Here is a 17,649-nt window from a genome sequence, read left to right as displayed (position 1 = left end):
TAGTTATACTTATCTAAAGAAACTATAACTTGTGCCGTTAAGTAAGTTTAGGCCGCAAGTTATAGTTTCTTAACATAAGTATAACTGCTGAATTTCTATGGTTTTGTGTGTGTAGAACGTGAACCTAAAAATAAAGTCCTCTGAACTGTAACCTGTGTTTTTTTCAGTCTCTGTATGTATATATGTGTGTATATATATATATATATATGTTCGATGGTGTGTGTAGCTGCAGATACACATGCTTTGCATAAGTCCGCAATCTATTTTGGGCTCGGAGTGTTACAAGTTGTTTTTCTTCAAAGAAGGTTTTTGAGTCACAAGATCAAGTGCCTCTTCCTCTCGGTGATAGTGCGCATGAGCATCGAGTCCTTTGTTAGATTGTTTTCTTTCTGCCGTCGGGTTCGGACGTGTTTCCTCTCGCTCCGGTAGATCTCAATTCAGTACTATCTGAACTTCTCTCTTCTTTTCTATAAACATCGGTATAGTTCTCGATTGGGTTTTCCAATCTTACATTCGATCCGATTTTAATTGTCGGGGTCGATTACACGCCCTTTAGGAGCGACCTCACCCTTCTTGAGCCTACTTCGATATGTGGTAGCCAAACAATGTTAGGCTGATAGAACGGACTCCGTTTCGCTTTTGGCCACGGTGTCATGCCAAGTTTCCGTACACCAATCAGCACTCGGTGTGCAATCTCTGTCTCTCCGGATCACAGAGAAGAGAACTGTGACCCTTGTTTATCCTTTCGTTCGAAGAAGACTCTTAAGGATTGAAGAGCACTTCAGTTAGAGATGCCGTCCAAGTCGTCAGAAAAAACACCCGACATCTTCGGAGAAGAACACTCACAAGAGGAATTGGCACATCATGAGACTGTTTCATTGCAGACTCCGATTCGGATTCCGATGTTGAGAGCCAATCAATCCCACCGGTGCAGTACATGAGTACATCAGCCCCTTCCCATCAACCAAAGACATCCAAAAAGACCTCAGTGCAAAATGACCAAGGCACTCAGAGGAGTAAAGTCCAGCAAAGTTAATGGGAAAAAGGTATCCCTGGTAGTGTAGGTCCAGAAGCGGAGAAGAAAGCGCTGATTCCAAGTTGGTGTTGATCAAAGTCTTTAATTCTTAGACAACGTTTGTCATAGGTGAGTTTTCGTCTTTGCAGAGAAACAGCCAACACGTGTTTCGTCACACAAGTGACTTTATCTAGGCTGGGCCAGTCCGGCCAAGGAAAGTGCGACCGTACTTGGTATGCAGGTAGGTCGAAGGTATGTGCTGGGTCTGGCAAGTTCAGTGTATGTTCTTCCAGTAACCGAAGAGGAAGGCGAGGAAACCCTGATAAGCCTCCAAAAGAGTTCCTTGTTGGAAAAGCTCGGTCCGCCTGTCCGTCCGAAAAAAACGCGTCCAAAAAGACTTCAGCACTGGTCTTGTGTCCCCCACTGCTTGCCAGCCATAGTCGTACCTGAAAAATATAATTGGATGACCAACAAACTTACAACATTTTCGGAGCCGACATTTTCAGACCAACATTTTCGGACAGACTCAAACATTCCGTATCCAGACATTCGGAGCTGAAACCTGTGGGTGGAAAATATGCTCCAGTTACTGAGGAGTCTTCTGAAATAAGGAAGTAATGGACGCTTAACAGCGAAAAATGCATATACATAAGGACACAGGAAGAATCATAGCCTCTCCTCCTCCAACAATCAAAAGAAAATTGACCTTCCAAGAATCTTTAGAAACTGGGCCTCCACCTGCTACAATATATCAACAAAAGGAGAAAGCAAAGGCACCGCAACAGCCCTCATCACCTCATTCTCCTTTACTTCTTGCTTCTCCACCACCAGATACTCCACCACCACCACCTACACAAGTTTCTCCGCAATCCCCTATGTCAACAGATGGGGATGGTGTATATGACACTCAACAGGCTATAGATCCATGGTACTTATGTGATACAGATCACACCCCTCCTAATGATGCTGATTTATACCCTGCAAGACCATATCCCTCTGAAGATACCATTGCTTACAATCAGGGTATAGCTAGGGCAGGTGCGTATCATAAGGTACAATTACGTACAGATCCATTTGAGGATGATTTTTTATATGTAACACTAACATCTACCCATAAGGAGTATCAGTGTCTCCCTCTGCTCCCAGGTATGCAGTTTTTGTTAGAGCTCAATTGCCACCTGATTCTATAGTCGTCAGTTCAGCAAGAAAGAGAGCGAATGGCCAATCTACAGGGGATGTTCCTCCACCAGACAAGGTAAGTCATAAATTTGACGCAGCTGGAAAGAGAGTAGCAACTCAAGCTGCTAACCGTTGGAGGATTACAAACTCTCAAGCACTGTTGACAAGATATGATAGAGCTCAGTGGGACCACATGGAAGATTTGTTACAGTGCCTTCCACCACAACACCAGAAAAGGGCACGACAGATAGTAGTGGAAGGGCAGGCCATTTCCAATAATCAAATCAGATCTGCTACAGATGCAGCAGATACAGCAGCAAGGGTTATCAACAACAGTGTCATCATTAGAAGGCACGCATGGTTAAGGGGTGGTTTCAAACCATCAACCTCAGAGCCATGCACATCCCAACAGAAACAAAGGCCACATTCTTACAACTGAGGCTCCTTCAGAGGTTCTTACAGAGGGAATAATTATAGAGAGAACGGTAAATCAACCACCCCAAGAGGTTCATCCACCTCAACCAAACAGTGACTTTTTACAGATCCCCAGACAGCATACATCTCCTGTGGGAGGAGGACTGGAAAATATTTACCCTCAATGGCACAACATTACTGCAAATCAATGGGTTCTATCAATTATCCAACATGGTTATTGCCTAGAACTTATCTCTACCCACCAAATATTCTCCCTTGCTTGCACAAACTTACTCTGGAACATCTCAATTTATTAAAACAGGAGGTACAAACACTACTACTCCAAAGTGCCGCAGAGATGGTACCGTTATCCCAACAAGGGTCAGGAGTGTATTCACTATACTTCTCATACCAAAGAAAGATGTTACTCTCAGACCAATCTTAGATCTCAGACCCTCAATCAGTACATTCTGTCAGAACACTTTCACATGGTCACGTTACAAGACATCATTCCCCTGCTACAGAGACAAGATCACATGACAGCATTATTAGATCTAAAGGATGCTTATTTTCATGTTCCCATACATACAGCACATCGGAACACATACATGTCTTTCCGTATCTGGACGACTGGCTCATAAAAGCCAGTACAATTCAAAGCTGTCAGCAGCCTACACAGTATACAGTGGATACACTACACAACCTAGGATTCACAATCAATTATCAAAAACCTCACCTGCAGCCAGCCCAAATACAACCATATCTAGGAGCAATTGTGAACACCCAATCAGCATTAGCATACCCAAACCCAGTGAGACTTTAAGCTTTTCACGATCTCATATCTCAACTGCAGTACCACCGCACTTAAACATTGAAGTTGATCATGAAACTATTGGGAATGATGGCATCATGCACAGCAATAGTACCCAATGCACGCCTACACATGAGACCACTACAGCAGTGTCTTTCGCAACAGTGGTCTCAGGCACAGGGTCATATTCAGGATCTAGTGTTGTTGGACAACCAGACTTATCACTCTCTGCAATGGTGGAATCACACCAACTTATTAAAAGGGCGGCCCTATCAGAACCCTGTGCCACAGACCATAATAGCAACAGATGCATCAGTGTTAGGTTGGGGAGCCCATCTCAATAACCTCACCATACAAAGGGGATTGGGACCCAGTTCAACAAGCTTATCACATAAACCATTTGGAATTACTAGCAGTGTTCCTAGCACTGAAAGCTTTTCAAAAACAAATCACACACAAGGGAACCTTAGACTTACACCTCTTCGCCACAAGCGAAAACTCAAAATGCCCAAACTTTGCATCCAGGTATCCACACCCTCAATCCAAGGGCAATGCTCTAGGGCTCAATTGGTCAGGGATATTTGCTTACGCATTTCCGCCTCTCCCACTAATTCCATTTCTGGTCAACAAGATCCTTCACACCTCCCTCACTGTGACACTCATAGCTCCCATGTGGGCACATCAACACTGGTACACAACACTATTGGATCTGTCTGTAGTGCCACATCACAAACTACCAAACAGACCAGACCTATTGACCCAGAACAAAGGTCAAATTAGGCATCCCAATCCCAGTATGCTCAACCTGGCGATTTAGCTCCTGAGGTCATAGAATTTAGCTATTTACAGCTTCCATCTAAATATATAGATATTCTAAAGGAAGCATGCAAACCTACAATTAGAAAGTGTTATGCAGCTAAATGGAAATGTTTTGTATGTTACTGTCAGCCCAAAAACATGAACCCACTTAAAGCGTCAATACAGGATATTGTCGTTATTTGCTTATTCCATCTAGAGCTCCACCAGTTCCTGCCTGGAATCTTAACATCATGCTCACAAGACTTATGGGTCCACTATTTGAACCCATTCATACTTGCCCTCTCAAGTTTATGTGATGGAAAGTTGCTTTCTTAGTAGCACTTACTTCCTTAAGAAAAGTTAGTGAAATTCAAGCATTCACTTTAGAAGAACCTTTCTTTCAAATTCACAAAACTAAAATAGTCCTTAGGCCAAACCCAAAATCTCTACTAAAAATAGTTTCACCATTTCATATCAATCAGTCAGTGGAATTGCCAGTTTTCTTTCCACAGGCAGATTCAGTTCCTGAAAGAGCTCTTCATACCCTTGATGTTAAAAGGACTCTTGTGTATATAGATAAAACAACACATTTCAGAAAGTCTAAACAACTCTTTCTTGCTTTTCAGCAACCTCACAAGGGTAATCCTATTTCAAAACAAGGATTAGCCAAATGGATAGTAAAGTGTATTCAAACTTGCTATCTTAAAGCTAAAAGACAGCTATTAGTAACTCCTAAAGCACATTCTACTAGAAAGAAAGGAGCTTCAATGGCATTCTTAGGAAATATACCAATGGCAGATATATGTAAAGCAGCCACATGGTCCTCACCACACACATTTACTAAACACAACTGTGTGGATGTCTTATCTCGCCAACAAGCACATGTTGGACAAGCAGTGCTTAAAACACTATTTCAAACTATTCCAACTCTTACAGGCTAGCCATCGCTTATTTTGGGAGGGGCCTGCATTACAGTCTATGCAAAGCATGTGTATCTCCAGCTACACATGCCATCGAACGGAAAATGTTACTTACCCAGTAGACATCTGTTTCTGGCATGTAGTGCTGCTGATTCACATGTGCCCTCCCTCCTCCCCGGAAGCCTGTGGCCGTTGTGGTACTTTATTTGTAAATATGTGTATACATTGCATGGGCATCTTCTTTTGTCTCTCTCTCTCTCTCTCTCTCTCTCTCTATATATATATATATATATATATATATATATATGTACATATATAGTTCTACACTCTTTACTTCACCCTCCTGCGTAAAAACAATCTAACAAAGGACTCCGTGCCCATGCGCACTATCACCGAGAGGAGGAGTCACTCGATCTTGTGACTCTAAAACCTTCTTCAAAGAAAAACAACTTGTAACACACACACACACACACACACACACACACACACACACACACATATATACTCGCAACTAGAGGATATGCTGCTGCTCTGTTGTGAGATGTTTTGTTGTTTTAGTTAGTACTAAGTTTAGGCCAATGGTGTGCTAATGTTGCTTTATCATGTAAAAATGTTTAACTGTAAAATTTGGATTTGCCAGGCTTTCTTACTAGCAATAGTTATTTATGCCTGAAGAATAAGTGCATTTCAGGATCTATTTCAGAATTAGTTTTTCAACCAAATATATGTAGTCATCATGGCCTTGCTTTGCCCGACCATGTATCATATGGTTAATACATTTTGTTTTTCCACTCACTACTTTTTGCCATTTTAAAGACGTGCAGCACAAGTTTGAATTATACATAACTCAATTTACCAGAGATTATCTTTTTTTTGTTTACCTTGTATATGACTTGGGGCTTGATTTACAGTCTGGCGAATGGGTTACTCTTCACAGACATGTCTGCCTTATTACAAGTGCATTACCTCCTCCGGCACTAGTAATAAGGTAAACGGGATATTGGTGATGTTTCTGACAGAGTATATTGGCTACCAAACTCTGCATCAGGGCCTTAGACCTGATCTCAGCAGAAACCGCCACATTATTTCCACTCAAAGCACAACTGTAAAGCACACTGATACCCTAAAAAGAGCACCCTGGTGCTGAAGCAGAACTGAAACTTGTTGTCTTGGAACAGCAAGGTTTTTTTTCTTAAACTGAAGCTAATTGGAGGTACCACGTATCTAGAGAGGGAGGTAATTCCAATGTTCAGCCACAACTATTGAGACAGAACAGCCACCAGTGCGGCCTTCTGAATCTGGAGTCGATAGAGGTTTCAGATGCTGAGTATAAGCATGTAGAGGGGGTATAGCAGTAGAAAAACAATTTATGTTTGGCAGGACCTTAGTCATGAATAGCTTTGTGAGCACAGGAAGCAACAGTAGGATTGCTAAATAGACTTTAAAGAACCAGGAAAAAGACTCAAAACGAAATGAGCTGCAGCATTCTGCACCAAATGAAGGTGATGAAACAAGTGCGCAGAGAGACCAAGGTAAAGAAAGTTACAATAATCTTATTTAGATATGATTATGCCTTTGATCATAGTTTCACAACTAAGAGGCTGCAGAAGGTGAATCACCTTACACTGAGTTTGAAACACACATAGAACTATGTTGATTGGACCTAAGAAGGAGAATGCATTATCAAAATGTATTCCAAGACTGTGAGCAGAGACTAAATGGGAGGGAGGAGATCCTGGGTGAGGAGGCCACCATTCCAAAATCAAGACTGAGGAGGTACAAACAATGATAACTTCAGTCTTATCTCTATTCAATTTAAAAAAGAATGCAGTTTTATCCACATGGCTAAAACTGACACTCAGGACTGGAAATTTGTAGGGCCGTCCTTTAGTACTTTATTAAATGAAACTACTGTCTTGGTATCATCCACATAGGTCAAGAAGGAAAAAACCCAAAGATTTAACCAAAGCAATCAAGGGAGTGGTTTAAAAGAGGCTGGGACTAAGAAATTAACCTCAAGGTGCTTCTCAAGGAAGAGTTTTAGAAATTTAGCAAAATGGAGGAAGGTGAATTGCTTTAACATGGACCCAGAGAATAAATTGGAGCTATACAAGTGTTAAATCTCTGATACTGATAATTAATGTGCGTAATTTCATTTGAGACCTTATCAAATGCTGTGCTTAGATCTAACAAAATGAGAGGCCACTCTGCCCCCACAAACAAGAATGTTATGAAGCTCTTGGGATACTGGTGGAAGAACAGTCTCTGGATCCTAGAGGGGTGAATTCCTGATTGAACATGATCCAGTTTTGATTTTAATCTTGAATACTCGATAGCTGAGTGGTGTCCTTCTTTTCCAAAATGTTGGAAACAGTCCTAAAGAGGTTGGGGGGGGGAATTGCTCATAATCTGAGCATCAGTCAGTGACTTATTACATATGGGAACTTCACGGACTTGTGTCTTATTGGATTGAAACTTTGTAGTTTGAAGAGAAGTGTTAAATGTATCAATGATAAAAGGTGCTGTTGTTATCCAGTGCCATTTAGAAGACAGAAGCAGGACATGGATCTCGTGGTAAACCAGACTTGGCCCCATTGGCAAACCAAGGACCTTATTAACAGTTAAAAAATGGAAGTTGGAGAACCACCCTCTAGGTTCCAAAGCCACACGCTGTTGATGCTCTGAAATGGGTTGAGTAACGGTGCTGCAAATGGCTGTGTTTTTTTTCTGAGAAGAGAAAGAGAGTCACAGATGTCCTGGGAATTAGCAGTATTCATCAAGGAAGACTCAGGCCGTGAAAGATGTCTGACAAGTTTGAAGACGTCTGTGGCATAATTTCTGGCTGACTTGATTTTGGTAGAATAGTAAAGAGCACGCGCTGTCCTAGTAACAGCTCTGTACTTCTTATTGACAGCTCCATTGATCATGGTATCTTGGTTGTTATTGCCTAATTTCCATATTATTTCTAGCTCTTTACATTGATGGATATTGTCAGCAAGCCTCTCCTAAAACCGAGAAACAGTAGGAGTCTGTCTAAGTGGCAGCTTTAACTTAGTGGCGTGATGTTATTAAGAGAGGCAATAATACAGTCATTGATGACATTAATATGTGCATGAGCCGTGGTGGAGGTCTGAGCAGTCAGCACTTGGTTAAAGGTAGAGGAGGTGATTTATAGAACAGGGGCTGGCTAAAGTTGGGTGGCAGTGGACCCTATAGTGAGGTAATGATCCGTCTAAATGTGTGTCCTCTAGTGATGGTTCAAGAGGCTACCAGCTGGATAAGCCAATTACATCAATCAAGGAGGCAGATTCGGGTCTGTCAGGCTTCTCAGTCCACGGACAAAATCTACAAGGACAGTGTCATTGTGTGAAAAAAGCATTACAAAAAGCATTACAAGGGGTCAAGTTACAAAAATCAAGTTAATCCTGAATTGAGAACTGGAACCGCATTGATAATCCAGTGATATCCCAATGACAGATCAGTGGGAGAGTTAGATGATGGACAGAGCTTTAGAAACACAGTCCTGGTGTAGTATTTTGTAGTTGGGCATTGCTTATATATGATTTGGTCTCTACTTACACTTTTTGCTACCACCATCCACTTAATTATCGACATTCTTGTTCTCACAGTGAATGTGAACAGTTTGTGTATGAATGAGCACTAAAAATCAGGAATTTCAACTTTGTTTTCTATTTTTCTTTACATCTTCGTAATTTTAAATCTTTTTTTTAGCATTGCGCTATTACAGAAGGCACAAATCATGATTCAATTTTTATATCAAATTCAGAGCTTTGATCTACAAATATACTACAGCTCATGTTATCTCAGCTGCCTACAGTATTCCGAGAATGGTGTCACCAGGTCAGAATAATATCCTGAAGAGTTTGGCTGACAAATGTCTATGGCTAGCTCTGTATATAGCTGGTGCTACTCAGCTTACCAACCATTTCATAATCTCATGCATGCATGTGTCACTGTTGCCAAGATGGCCACCTGCTGGAAGGTTTTCCACTGCATTTATGCTACAGATGCTTGTGATAAAAAAATAAAATAAAAAAAAGAATGAGAGTTCATCCTTTTATATGTGGATTAAACATTTGCTCTCTCTTTCCTTAGGAGTGAAGCACCAAGACTCACAGAATTCTTTCTTGGCATTCTTGAATGCACCTACTTCTGCTTTGGATCAGTTTGAAGTAAGTGTTGAAATTTCAAACCGATTTCTTAAAATTCACAGAGCGGTTCAGCATGAGAGCATTGTGTTAAATCATTGTTGTTCCTTAGTTTTAATTGTGTTATAGAAAAACTCATGCGCCACAGGATAATGCATCGAACTACACTCGAAAGATTCATTGATAAGGAGGTCTCATTTGTAAGATCAGAAATTTCCAGGGATGCCAGAGTCCTATTGTTTCCATAACTTCCTATTAACGAAAAATGCTATTTAGCACTTCATTCCAGCACATCCACAGTCATGCTGCTTCCCTTTCCTACTGTGACTCTGAAGTCATTTATCATTTTTACTTTGCTTTCTATTTTGCTTGTTCCCATTTATTTGAAATCAGATAGAGGTCCAAAAATTTAATAAAGACTCATATGCTGAAATCATCTTGAAAGCATTTTTTTTTTCAAAACACCGTGAATGTTTGTATTGCAGAGAAAGGTTCATTTCTTTCCTTTTATCTTCTTTTTCACTTATTGCTTTGCTCATAAAATCAGGATTCCCTGTCTTCATCCTCTTCCTCCATGATCGGTTTCTCTTGCGACGTAAGTTACATGGCTCTCAAACCAAACCGTTGTTCCCTGAAAGAGGGCAGCCTGTTGGTTTGGAAAACGTCTGTTTGTCTGAAGAAACCCCATCATTTTAGCACATAGTTGGTTTTGTGCTATACTGGCATCTGCAGTGTTTTTTTCTACACCTGTCTTAAATTTCTTAGATAGTTAAAATATTTGTGTTCATTCACATGTCACCCCTCACTTAACAATTGAACACTAATGTTTCATCATCATGTCATGCCCCACAAAGTACAAAATATATATAATGTTTCTTTTTCAATTTATGCGTTACATCATGCAGTTTGTAACAGAATGTTTGCTGGCATGTGTGGCTGTAGATACACATGCTTTGCATACTCCCTCCATCTAGTGTTGCGTCCGAATGTGTAAAAGTTGTTTTTATTCAAAGTAGTCTTTCGAGTCACGAGGTAGAGTGACGACTCCTCTTGGTGATGATGTGCATGGCATCGATTTCATTGTTAGATTGTTTTCTTTCCGCTGTCAGTTTCTGTTGTGTGTCTGCACTCCGGGTCAAAACCATTTTAGGCGCCTTTCGACTCCCACTTCACCCTTTCCCTTGTCAGTATTGGAGTGGAGAAGTGTGGCACAATGGTTAGAGCGGCAGAGCCTGTTGCAGAGATCTGGCCCAGGACCAGGGTTCAATTCCCACCTCAGTGGGTCTTGGGCTCAATTCCCTTGGACCAGATAATTTTCACCTCTGTGCCTAATCTAATTAATGGGTCCCACTCTGTAACTCTGGGCAATAGCTTGCTTAATCTCCACAACGGCCCTCACAGCGCTTGGATGTCTGGCTTCACCCTGGGACTGTCCAGGAGTGGGCACCTCACAGAGAAAATCCAGGAGGGGTTCCACAGCGGTATGCGTACAGCGCCTTGAGACCCTAACGGGTGAGTAGTGTGCTATACAAGTGCGAAGTTTACAGTTTTTTTTTTTTTTTTTTACATTATTGTTTTTAAACTCGTATACCATGGTGCGTATCATTTTTTCTGAAAACTATCACTCATCGGATGGACAGACTTTCTCAGCGGACCTCTCCCTTCGAGGCTTACATTTCCATCGCATCCGTCTTAATCAGAGAATGCCCTGCTGATGGAATGGATGCCTTTTCAGCTCTACCTGAACTCCCGGGCTAAATATCCCTGAACTGACCTCCACCAGCGCTGCAACCTGTGTTTGTCTCTGGAACACAGAGAGGAGAATTGCTAGGCCTGCCACTCATTTCAGTCTAAGAAAACCTTTCAAGGCACGCAGGCACATTGAAAACAAATGCAACAGACATTGAAGAAATTCCTGACATCTTAGGCCGGCACGATGTCGAGGAAGAGGAACAAGAACTCCCTGAGGCCTCTGCTACGGAGAAGGAGGCGTTCTCCATTCAGGGCTCCGACTCCGAGCTTGAAATCAAAGTCAGGATGCAGGATGTTTTGCCGGGTCAGCTTACCATGAGTACAGATGCCCCTGTTCCTCAACCCAAAACATTTGGTTTCCACCAAACAAAAGTGCTCCGGGCCACCACTGCCAGCAGGCCATGGTTGGCACCGAAAAATCTATTTGGATGCCTCGCCTTCGGTCACGACGCCAAAACATCAGCCGAAACCCACTAAGCTGACATATCGTTCCACATCAAGCTGACCATTTTCCCTCTGAAGCCTTCTAAACTGGCTCCAAGATCCGATCCTGGCACTCCAGTGAAATTGATCCTCCATAAACTGCAGTAAAAGCCCGATGCCTGCCAGAGGCAATTCCACATGCAGCCTCAATTGGGACTCATCCTGACCAAACCTTTGGCCCCTACTCCACCATCATCCAAGGGCCAACTTTCCTTCGGTGAAAACATTGATCTGCCAGTGCCATCGAAAAAGAGGAAGTCGGACAAGGCCACCAACTGTTTACCACCTCCTGTACCTTCCTCTCCGCCACCACTCCCCCCTACCATTTCACCTCTCCCCCAACTGCCCTTACCATCTCCACCACACTCTCAGGGTAATTCTTTGGACATCACACCTCCAGGGTCCCCACGTTTATTTCTAAGTGAACATGGGACAGAGGATGATACATATGGTACCACACCTCCGCTTCCTGATCCTTGGACGACACAACATTGACCCTCAAGGGGACACTGATCCTGATTTATACCCTGCTAGACCTTCTCATCCTGATGACTCAACCTCGTATCACAAGCTTATTGGCAGGGCTGCAACATGTGATTTACATAAAGAGCCTCTGGAAGAGGATTTCCTCGTCAAGAAACTCTCTATAACACATAGGGCAAAACAGTATCTCCCTATGCTTAAAGGTATGCTGGGCATACAGAGGAGAGTTTTAAAGAACCTGCATGTGAGATATCACTCCCAGGGATGACAAAAAATACAAGGCCTCTCCTTCTGACTCTATTTACATCAAGGGAAAGTTTCACCGACTCACTAGTTGTTAGCAATGCTTGTAAGAGGGCCAATTCCCAGGCTGCCAGTGATGCTTCACCTCCTGAAAAGGAGAGCAAACTAATTGTTGTATCTGGCAAGAAGGTAGCAGCACAGTCCACCAATCTTTGGCATATTTGCTCATTCTGTGGGGTTGCTGGCATGTTATGACCCTGCCCACTGAGGCAAAATGAAGGAACTCCTCCATTACCTCCCAGAGATGCACAAAAAGAGAGGGCAACAGCTTTTCGCAGAGGGCAAGCTGATTTCCAACTCTTCCATCCGTTTTGTGTTGGATGCAGCAGAAATTGCTGCTAGGGGAATCAGTACTAGCATATCACTGCAGCACCATGCTTCACTCCTCATATTTGGCTTTCAGCCAGAGGTCCAACAAAGCCTATTAAATATCCATTTCGACAGGGAATATCTTTCCGGTCCCCAGGGTGATTTGGCCATAGAAAAAATGAAAAAAGATACGGAGACTGCAAAATCTATGGGTGCACTTCACACACCTAGTCCTCGTGGCTCTTTCCGTCACTTCACCTATGGATCAGGCTCCAAAACCACATCCTCAGAAGCTTCTACATCGTATCAACGTTGCCAAGGTCACTACTCCTGTTCCCGCGGTTACTATAAAGGCTCCTATAGGGGCAACAGCACCAAGGGTAGAGGTGAAGGTGCTTCCCCACATGGCTTTACAGCCACCACAAAACAGTGACTTTGTTTTCCTTTCCCTCAACATTTAACACCAATCAGGGGACTATTAAAGGATTTTCTGCCCACATGGCAATCAGTAACATCAAACCGGTGGTTGTTGGACATTATCCAACATGGTTATTGTCTGTAGCTCATTGCCACTCCTCCAAGCATTCTACCTCATACCACAGGCTCTCTCTGGAACACCAATCACTGCTCAAGATGGAAATCCAAGCTCTCCTGCTCAAAGGAGCTAAAGGACCCGTCCCTTTACAACATCAAGGGTCAGGAGTATGCTCCCTATACTTCCCAATCCTCAAAAAGGACGGATCTTAAAGGCCAATCTTAGATCTACAGCCCTTAAATCATTTGATCTTGTCAGAGCATTTCCATATGGTCACTCTTCAAGACATGATCCCACCTCTCCAGCAAGGCAACTTCCTCTCAGCCCTAGACTTAAAGGATGTCTACTTTCAAATTCCCATACATCCAGCACATCGCAATACCTCAGATTTGTGATAGCAGGCAAGCATTATCAATTCAAAGTCCTTGCACTGAGGCTTGACTACTGCACCTTGTGTATTCACCAAATGCCTAGCAGTGGTAGCAGCACATTTATGGAGACAAAACATCCATGTCTATCTCGACGACTGACTGATCAAAGCCAGCACTCTCCCTATGTGTCAACAACACACTCAAACTACAATAGACCTGCTGCATCAACTAGGCTTCACCATCACTTTCCAAAAGTCTCATCTTCAGCCTTTACAGATTCAACCCTATCTGGGGGCGATTCTGTACTAACCCAGTACAGCACAAATAAAACATCTTCAAACACTACTACTATGGTTGCAAGCCAATCAACGTGTGACAGTCAGAACCGCCATGTGCCTACTGGGTATGGTGGCCTTATGCGTCACCATAGTGCCACATTCACAACTACACGTGTCCGCTGCAGGTTTGTCTAGCACAACAGTGGTCTCAGTCACAGGGTCAGTTAGAGGATCTAGTGTTGACAGATAGCCGCACTCATAACTCTTTGCAGTGGTGAAACACAAGCAACCTGTTAAAAGGGCGGCCTTTCCTTGACCCTGTTGACAGGCTGAGGTGCTTACGTACGGAATCTGACAGTCCAAGGTCTCTGGGACACCAAGTACCAGGGTCTCCACATGAACTGCCTAGAGCTTCAAGCTGTTCACCTAGAGTTGAAAAAGTTCACACCTCTCCTGATCGGCAAGGTTGTCTTAGTCTGGACGGATCATATGTCAGCCATGTACTATTTACAAAAACAGGACGGCACCTTGGCTTCAGTTATCATGCCTATCTCAGACCATTTGGCATTAGGATCTCCATTACATCATTCATCCGTTAGCGGAACACCTTCCGAGAACAGACAACGATTTAACCAACCTCCTCAGCAGGAGGCGGCAAAAGGTCCAAGAGTGGGAACTCCACTGCAAGTCCTATTCTCTTACTTCCAAAAGTGGGGATTTTCACAAATAGAGCTGTTCACAACTGCAGATAATGTAAAATGCCCAAACTTCACCTCCTAGTTCCCAGACACCCTATCCAAGGGCAATGCTCTATGGATGACCTGGTTAGGGATATTTGCCTACGCTTTTCTGCCTCTCCCTCTTCTTCCAATTCTGGTTTGAAGTTTGGGCAAACAGCCCTTATACTATACTAATAGTAGTGGGTCCCTCATGGGCCCGACAGCCCTGATTCACAACACTACTAGAATTATCAGTAGTTCCTTATGAGAAGCTTCCCCTCCACCTGGACCTACTCACTCAGAACCATGGAGAAATCAGGCACCCAAATCCCAAGGAACTCAACTGAGCAATTTCGCTCCTGAGGTCATAGAATTTCGTTATCGCTATCTCCCTCCTGAATGTACGACCATTCCCAAAGAAGCTTGCAAGCCTACTACTAGAGCATGTTATGCAGCTAAATAGAAAAGATTTGTCTGTTACTGTCATAATAACAGTACTAATCCATTTAATGCAACATTGTAAGACATTGTTTGTTATCTGCTACATCTACAGTGCTCTGGCCTTCAATGTTCATCCATACTCTTACATCTAGCGGCAGTGACCGCCTCCATGCAAAATAGACAACTTCTTTCTTTGTTTAATATACAAGTCATCAAAGCCTTTATGGAACATCTTAAAAGAATGATTCCACCATGGGTTCCACCACCACCTGTATGGAATCTTAACACTGTTCTAACAAGACATTTGGGTCCATTATTTGAAACACTACATAACTGCTCCTTCCACTCTCTGTCTTGGAAAGTCGTCTTCTTGATTGCCATCATGTCACTCAGACATGTCAGTGAGCTCCAGGCACTAACCTTAGAAGAACCTTTCTTCCAGCTACACAAGGATAGGTAGTACTTCGCACAAACCCTAAATTCCTTCCAAAGGTGGGTTCTCATTTCCACCTTATTAAGTCAGTCAACTTTTTTTGTTGCTTTTTCGCCCCCTCACAAAGGAAAACCCATTTCCAAATCAGGCATTGCTAGATGGATGGTCAAATGTATGGAAACGTGAACTTAAAGCCAAAAAGACATTACCTATAACTCCTAGAGCACACTCCACTAATAGCTTTCTTATGCAATATCCCTATAGCTGAGATATATATAAAGCAGCTACATGGTCTACACCACACACCTTCACTGAATGTTATTGTGTGAATGTTCTAGCATGCCAACAAGCTAATGCAGGTCAGGCAGTGCTACACACACTTTTCCAAACAGCTGCAACACCCACAGGTTAGTCACCGTTTTTTGGAGGGCACTGCTTTACAGCTTATGCAAAGCATGTGTATCTACAGCCACACATGCCATCAGATGGAAAATGTTACTCACCCAGTAAGCATCTGTTTGTGGCATGAGTGCTGTAGATTCACATGCACCCACCCTCCTCCCCGGATAACCCTGTTGTTGCAGTTCCTTAACCTTATCATTTGCATGGACATCTCTTTACTTACACTTACTTTACACTCCTTTCACACCCGCCTGCGGAAAAAAAATCTAGCAATGCAGTCGATGCCCATGCACATTATCACCAAGAGGAGGAGTCACTTTAACTTGTGACTCAAAAGACTTCATAGAAGAAAAACAACTTGCCACATTCAACCCAACACTTGATGGCAGGAGTATGCAAACTATGTGAATCTACAGCACTACATGCCGCAAACAGATGCTTACTGGGTGAGTTACATTTTTCTTTCCTAAGTTGCCCTTGTCGTGGTTGCTTGCTAGAAATGTTTTTTGTGACAGGGCAATATTAAAGTTATTAAAAATGTCTCCAATGTGGTAATTGAAGACATGCAATTTGGCACTGAACCAAATATAGCCAAACACCTCAAATAAAAAGTTAAATATAGATAAAAGTCTGTCTTGACTGTGCATAACATAATTGAAAACCTTGCCGCACACAGACGCTTAGTGCCCGATTTCAACTTAGCGGTGCAGAGGTTATCTCCCATCCGATTTGGGAGGCATGGTTTGTACCCCTTTTCCTTATGGCTGTCATTTAATGGTTTTGGCGGCAGCACGCTCTGGGAACCGAAGGCACCTAAGAACCGAGTTGTGGAGGCCAGCCCTGACCACTGGGGGGCTGAGACCGTACCTTGAGTGTGGTGGGCCAGTGCTTAGGACTTGGTAGGTGCTGAATCCATGCTGTTTTCACATTCGTTAGAAGAAGGGTATTGACAGCAGCACACACCTTACAACCCTTCCACAGTATCAAAGGACCGGGCGGCAAATGCAAACTTTTTTTGACGAAGAGGGAAAATGAAACTCTGGCTGCAGTAGCGATGAAGGATTCTGACAGGACTTTGAAATGTTCCTCAGCCGACAGACAAATGTGGGGCTTTTCTCCTAGTGTTCCCTCAACCTCTCTTCTTACTCCACTTTTTTAACCTTCAGTTTTAAGGACCAGCAAGTGCCCTCCCTAACAGATTTTCAGAAACTATACACACAGTGTTCACCCTGTGATGTCACGGTCACTCAATTGGTGCTTGTGTGGCAGAAGCAAGCATGATATGATTTTGACACTCAAATTTTCCTTTCCATCGAGTGTTCTTTATTATGCCTCATTTAATCTTTTTCGGTGTCTGTGTTTGCCTTCATGCTGGTTCTGGGAAAATTGATCATGCTTATAAGGTGGACAAAGTCACAAACAGGGACACACCCATAATCCTGCAATGGTTTGGAATAATCCGCTTAAGGTGTGCGCGGCACATAATAATGAAATAAACTTTGGTAAATCTTCTTGCCAAAGCCCAACCCTAATTCATTGGTGATCCAAGAAACAGCACTGCCCACTCTGTCTTGATGCCACCCAAGCCTAACGGTATGTTGCGTTTTTATGAAATGCATCATCCCCTATAGCAAGTATAGCACAGTGTCCCTGCCAGAAAAGCCACACAATGTATAATGTGGGTTTATTGTCAGAAGTACTGTTCTAAATTCCCATATGTGATTCGCCTCTGATCAGCAAATGTGCTTACTGACCGATACCCATCATCACAGCCTGATCTGACATAGTTTTAATTTACACTAGCTTTACAGCCTGAAATGTAACTGTGCAAACT

The 17,649-nt window shown here is 42.9% G+C and overlaps 1 protein-coding gene across 2 annotated transcripts in view; it reads left to right on the top strand.

Annotated features, from left to right (window-relative positions):
- Window positions 1-17,649, top strand: part of CDC42BPA (CDC42 binding protein kinase alpha) — a 608,613-nt gene that overhangs the window by 490,885 nt on the left and 100,079 nt on the right. For both annotated transcript variants that reach the window (XM_069233802.1, XM_069233803.1), the window contains exon 21: window positions 9,254-9,330. In XM_069233802.1, the coding sequence (XP_069089903.1) occupies window positions 9,254-9,330 (77 nt within the window). The remainder of the gene's footprint in view (window positions 1-9,253; window positions 9,331-17,649) is intronic.

Source organism: Pleurodeles waltl, chromosome 5 (genome assembly GCF_031143425.1).
Source record: "Pleurodeles waltl isolate 20211129_DDA chromosome 5, aPleWal1.hap1.20221129, whole genome shotgun sequence".
Taxonomy (NCBI): domain Eukaryota; kingdom Metazoa; phylum Chordata; class Amphibia; order Caudata; family Salamandridae; genus Pleurodeles; species Pleurodeles waltl.
Note: the sequence above shows the minus strand (reverse complement) of the source record. Positions and strands in the feature narration are given on the sequence as shown.